This window comes from Trichechus manatus, unplaced genomic scaffold, assembly GCF_000243295.1.
Source record: "Trichechus manatus latirostris isolate Lorelei unplaced genomic scaffold, TriManLat1.0 scaffold00065, whole genome shotgun sequence".
Classification (NCBI taxonomy): domain Eukaryota; kingdom Metazoa; phylum Chordata; class Mammalia; order Sirenia; family Trichechidae; genus Trichechus; species Trichechus manatus.
This window is the reverse complement of record NW_004444001.1, coordinates 368258-374623: the sequence shown is the minus strand read 5'-3', so window position 1 is coordinate 374623 and position 6366 is coordinate 368258. Positions and strand designations below refer to the sequence as shown.

At 51.7% G+C, this 6366-nt stretch overlaps 1 protein-coding gene across 1 annotated transcript; it reads right to left on the bottom strand.

The window, feature by feature from the left end:
* Positions 1–311: 311 nt before the first annotated feature.
* LHFPL5 (LHFPL tetraspan subfamily member 5) lies at positions 312–5599 on the bottom strand. Its single transcript, XM_004379539.1, has 2 exons — positions 5188–5599; positions 312–601 (listed from the first exon to the last, which is right to left on the bottom strand). The coding sequence occupies exons 1-2, from the start codon at positions 5597–5599 to the stop codon at positions 312–314; spliced, it is 702 nt and encodes a 233-aa protein (XP_004379596.1).
* Between the last annotated feature and the right edge of the window lie 767 nt (positions 5600–6366).

Genomic DNA, 6366 nt, shown 5'->3' with positions numbered 1-6366 from the left:
CCTGGTCTTACTCTTTCTGCCTAGCAAACTCCCATGCTTACTTAAAGACACAGCCCCAGCACCTCCTTCTAGGGGAGGCCTCACTTGGCTTCCAGGCTGGAGTAGGGCTCTTTCTCCTGTAGACTTGAGAGCACAGTGGGATGGCGGACACCCTTGTATTACTGACAGCCTCTGCCAGCAGGCCTGCATCGCCCCATGGACCGCTTCCTGGTCACCCTCCATTGGCCTTCAGCCTTTGGGAGGACAGGGCTGTATCTGATTGGTCTTGGTGTCTCCACCCCTTGGCCAGGGACCAAGCCTCAGGTGACTGGCTAAGAGGACCTCCCCACAACCAGAGGACCATTCGGGGCTGGGGGCAGGTTACCGTTTCCATCGGCTTTGTAGTCGTCAGGTAGGAGCTTGTCCTGCCGGTAGCCCAGTACGAAGGCCAGGAAGGAGAGAATGAGGGCGTCACCAATGCTGAGGATGGCCAGCATGAAGGCCCAGCGGATGGTGCAGTGACCCAGTGTGTACTTGCCCGTCTGCTCCCCACACATGCGCCGTACCTCACTTGAGTCCCAACCATCTGGGTAGACCAGGCAGCCAATCATCAGGCCTGTAGCTGAGAGGGCAAGAGGGGGTGCAGATGGTGTCAGGCAGGTGAGCCCTACCTGCTACCTCCCCCTTCCCTCACACTACTGTCGTCTTATCTCTCATCTCCTTGTGTCAGTAGCCTGAGAGGCACAGCTCCTGTCATCTTTCTTGTTCAGTGTGGGTGAGACAGTAGGCTCCAAGAGCTACAGTGACTTGCCCCTGGGACCAGCAGTTAGGGGCAAAGGCAGAGAGGGAGCGCTTCAGCCCAGGGAGGGTTCTCCACCACACTCCACCGTCCTACCAGACCCTCAAGTGCTTTCTTCCCCTTGGATTCAACCAGGCACCCTCTACCCTGGCTTCAGAGCCCTCCAGAGAACTCATTGCTCCTAAGCTGTGCACATCTGTTTGCATTTCAACATCTCTGAAATTAGAATTGTCTTAACTCAGTGTAATAAGAAAGCATCAGGTCATAGTTTGGTTAGCAGTGCAAAATAACGATGTGGGCGCACAAGTCAGGTATCTCATTCAATGAATACAGGAGGCTTTCTGGCCCCATCGCCTGCTGCTTCCTTCATGAATCTCCCACTCATGCAAACCAGTCTTCTCACCCTTACCCAGGACAGCACAGTGCAGTTGCCCACACTTCCCTGAATTTAAGAATCCCCTGGGATATTTGTTTAAAGTTCTGATTTCCAGGCATCTTCCCTGGAAATTCAGTTTCAGAAGGTCTGGGTTGGGCTGAGGAATTCGTGATTTAAACAAGCACCAGGTGATTCAATAAGCAAGTCTGGGAAACACCAAGCCAGACTGCTGGATTTCAAGCCTAGCTCTCCACTAACTAGCTATGTGACTCAGAGCAAGCTACTTCAGCTTTCATTACTATGGTTTCCTCATCTGTAAAACTGGAATACTAATAGAACCTACCTGTTGGAATTGCAGTGAGGTTCAAATGAGTTAACATTGGTAAAGTGCTTAGAACAGTGCCTGCTACATACTTAACACTTCATTATCCCATCCTATACCTTCACTGAGTCGGAATGTACTCGACGGCAACAGTTTTGGTTTGTTTTTTTTGGTATACCTTCACTGGAGTCCCTGTGTGGTGCAAACAGTTAACACGCTTGGCTGCTAACCAATAGGTTGAAAGTTCAAGTCCATCCAGAGGCACCTGAAAAATCAGCCACTGAAAACTCTATGGAGTACAGTTGTACTTTGACACGCATGAGGTTGCCATGAGTCAAGGTCAACTCCATGGCAACTGGTAAATGCCTTCATTGACTTGGGATTTAAAGTTACACATTCATTTGCTCCCACCTTACCCCACTTCTCCCATCCCGTCCCATTAAACCACTCCAAAGTCCATTCCTCCCACCCCTAGACCGTGACATCTCTCCAAAGGGCTGAATGTATTTAGTGGTAACATTTCAGACTGTGCGACAAACTGAGTAGTGTTTCAGGAAAATATTTAGGGTGGAAGAGGGGAGCCCTCCCAGAGCTCTGTTGTCAACCCTGTGTAGCCAGGCCCTTCCCGACTTGGTGTGAGACCAGCCCTTTAGTGCCTGGCATGGCCCCTAGCTTAAAGGGGGACCCCCACAAATGCTCGGTGCATAGGTGAATGTGGAAAGGAAGCTGCCTTTCTGGATTTTCCATCCTCCCCTCCACTCCTCCTCTTGGCCTCCTTTTTCCACAGCATCTCCTTATGAGAGCTCCAGAAAAGAGCCTAGGGCCTCTTGCTTGGAAATAGGTTGTGAGCATCCTACCCACCCAACTACGGCTCTGGGGTACAGTGGGGGTCTTCCCCATTTGTGGTGTCTCAGGGCTCTAAGTAGAGGCCTGCCCAGTGTTCTCAGACAATTTACTTAACCTTTCTGACTTCCATTCTCTCATCTGCAAAATAGGAATAACAATGCCTGCTTTATAGTGGGGTTATAAGGATTAAGTGTGATCATGTATGGAAAATGCTTGCTACAGTGTCTGGCACGTGGTAAGTGGCGAGTTAATTGTAGTTGTTGCTATTATTATTGGCATTGAAATCCAATGGAAGTAACCTTGGTGGATGTGGATATCATTAGAGCTGTTCACAAATATTCCAGGTACATACGAGTCGGAATTGACTCAACAGCAATGGGTTTGGTTTTGGGTTTTTTTGCCCTTCTTCCCTTCCCCACACTTGAAGTTAGGCAAGGCATGTGACCTCCTCTAGCCAATGAAATGTAAGCAGAAATGGGTGCACTTCCAGGCCAGAGCATTTAATTGCTGGTACAAGACCTTCCAGAGCTCCCTTTCCTTTTGTAATGACAACTGCCATGGTGGCTGCTCTAGGCCAGGTCTCACAAGAGAACAGTGAGAACAGAGCCCTCAAATGACCCTCACTGGGCATGTACCATAAGCAAGAAATAAACCTTTGTTTGAAGCCACTAAGATTTGGAGGGTTATTTCTTACTGTGGCATCCCCTCCCCCATCCTGACTGATAAAAAGTTAATTTTTTGTGTTTTTCCCATTTACTGAGCACCTACTATGTACTAGGCCAAGTATTTTACATGCATTATATCATAGTATTCTCATGTAAACCCTGTGAAAGGGGGTACTGCTGCCACATTCTACAGAAGAGTTTACCAAGGCTTAGAGGAGACAAGCAACTTGTCCTGCCTGTGTTCCTAGGGGCTGAGACCTACGCCTGGCATCCAGAAGCTCCATCAGTATTGTTAAACTGCAGCCTCATACTGCCCCAGGCATCGGTCCATTTTCCCTTTCTCCCTCTCTTCCCTGGTCCCAGCTTCTTGGGAAGGTTAATCTCACTGGTTTTAGGCTTCTTCAAATGGATACAGCTCCCAGCTGCTGGCTGTGGACGCACCCCGTCCTCATCTCTCCCTTTGGCTCATCCTTCCTTCCCCAGTACCACAGAATGGAACATGATTCCACCTTCATCTTCCCCCAACATAAATGTTTCATAGGACGGCACCTGGCCACCTCTGCTATCAGTATCTCCAGCTTTGTGACCCAGATGGAGCCTGACTCAGATGGCCTGTTGGCCCTCTGCCACCCAAGCACCTCCCCCCAGGCAATGCCTGCCTAGCAAATGACACCTGAGTGGGTGGGTGGGTAGAGGGTGACACAGATTTCTGGCCACATCCTCCACCAACTCCACACCTCCATCCTTTGTCCTGCCTCCTCCTCCACCGAAGTGCTGGCCTCCACCGGTACGCAGACCACACTCTTCTCACTCCCAGTTCAATAGGCTTCTGACTGCTTTGCTCACCTGCAGTCCCTCCCTTGTCCTCACCTGCCTGTCATTCAACTTTCTAAAGCACAGTCCTGACCAAGGAGCTTCAGCTGCCTAGAAAATCAATTTCAGATTCCTCAGCCGAGCTTACAAAGACCTGATCCCAGTTTAAATTCACTTGAGAAAAAAGTTTACCAAGCCCTTTCTATATGCTAGGCACTGTGCTGGAGATACAAATATGGGTAGACAAGGGACAAGGCCGTGCCTCACAATAGAGAAGACCACAATAGAGGGGGAGAGAGAAATACTTATCTGAAGGCCTCGATTTCCTTCTATCTTTCTCTTTCTCTCACCTACGTACAACCCAACCCTAATATTTTCAAGATCCTGATTTCCAATTAATTCTTCCCATTAATACAGACTTATATTTTCATGCCACAACAGATGACACTAGTACATCTGCCCTAGGTGTGGCAGATCAGCATCACGCTCTCTCTCGGGCAGCTGTTCCTGCTCCAGTGCCTGTCTCCTTCAGAACCTCACCCTCCCCGGCCACCCAAGGCCTGCCCTCATCAATCCCAAAGAAAAGCAAGTGATGAAGTCATTCATCCAAATAGCCTAGGTCCCACCCTGTCATGCCGGGTCAGAATCTCCAGGGTTATTTCTTTTGAAAGCTCAGCCAGGCTTAAGAGCCAATGGCTTAATGATGCTCTGTCACCCCTCCCAAGAATAGTCATAGGAATGAGGCTATCCATAACTCAAAGGATTGTCTCACTGATGGTAGAATCTCAGGCACCCTGAAGCGTAGTTAGCAAATGCATTTCTGGAGCATGTGTAGTGTGGGGATAGGACAGTAGAGAGAATGAGAGAGGAGTGTTTGTGATTCCAGCATCCCATGACCTTAATATGAAGGACCAGGGCCCGTTCTACTCCTCTTTGGTGCAAAGCTGCTAAATCTTCCTTTCCCCTTCTTTCTTAACATGGTCACCCTCCACTTTTCTTCCCACTGCCCACTCCAAGATTTGCGTCACCCCTCTCCCAGTCGCTCCCTCATCATAGGGAGAAAGCGCAGAGGAGAGTGAGATAGGGGTGGGGAGGAGGCAGCTCTGAAGTCAGGCAAGTGGCCTGGGTGCAATATTTGGAATCAAAGATTCTGTCCCTCACTGCCTGTGTGTTCAAAGTCAAGTTACCTGCTCAGAGCCTTATCTATAAAATGGGAGGATTATTCATTTCACTGGGTAGTGGTGAGGCTCTTCCAGATGATATATGTGAAAGCGCTTTGTAAAGTGTTATACGTATGTAAATGTGTGGCTCATTAAAAATGTCTCTGGAACACATTTGTTTCTTGGGACCTGCTGCCCCTGTCTGCCCTCCCACCATCCCTGCTCACCCGCGGCCAGCTGCATCCATGCGCAGATCTTGTAGACGGTGGCCGTGTTGCAGACGAAGAACAGGCTGAAGCAGATGATGGAGCCAATGATGAGGAACATGGCCAAGGCCACAAAGAACATGGCGGTCTTGAAAGCTCTGGAGGGGATGGAGGAGAAGTCCAAGGGGCCGCCCTTGCAGATGAGCTCGGAGGACAGCACATTGCCCACACAGTAGGAGAAAAGGCCGAAGTACCCTGCCTGGGGTGTGTTGACGCTGTCACCGATCCAGTAGGGTTGGATGAAGAGAGCCATGACCAGCACGGAGAAGCAGATGGTGAGCGTGCCCCACATCACACCTATGGCCCTCGAGTTCCGCACATAGTTGGTATGGTAGATCTTGGCTGCCTCCTGGGCAGGCAGCAACTTCACCATGGTGAGAGCAGCAGCTAAAATTTGCTGACTTTGTGGTTGGAGGCCCGGAAATAGGCCCCTCCTCAGCTGGGATTAGGGAAGACACTGAGGTCAGGACATGAGGTGAGGGTCCCTCCAAGGTAGGGGAAAGAGAACTGGTAAGACAGGAAGGACAACCTTGGCCCATTCAAGGGAAGCTTGTCTGGTGCCTGGGTCCGCTGTAGCCGGGCCTGTCTCCCGTCTCCTGCCTCCTCTCTGGCCCGCCAAGGTCTGCAGGCCTGCCAGCGCCGCCCGGCCCCCCTTTCCAGCACAGAGCTCCGGAGAGCTCCGCCCCCTTCGCCCGGGCCCGGCCTCCTCCCTCCCTCCTCGGAGAGGGAGTGTTTCAGCACCGCGGCCAGCGCCCTGGGGGCTCCAGTGGGAGGGGGCGGAGCCGGGCGGCTGCAGAGTGAGGAAAGGAGCAGATCCCGGCGCGGGGAGGCGCGGGGAGGCGCGGGGAGGCGCGGGGAGGCGCGGGGAGGCGCGGGGAGGCGCCTAACCCACCCCGACTCAACGGAAAACCGAGATTCGCTTCACCCTCCTGAGCCGGGATAGCAAGAATCGGGAGGGTGGAGTTGTGGCTGTCACCTTCCTCCGCTCAATTCCAGCCACAAAACCGCTTCCCGAACTCCATCCTTACCCAACCCCAGCCCTCCCTGCCTCCCTCGTCGCTTTCCTGCAACCTCCAAACCCCCCGGGGGCCAGCATCTTTCCTGCTTCTGACTGCCGGTCACTGGTCTCTCGTCCCTATA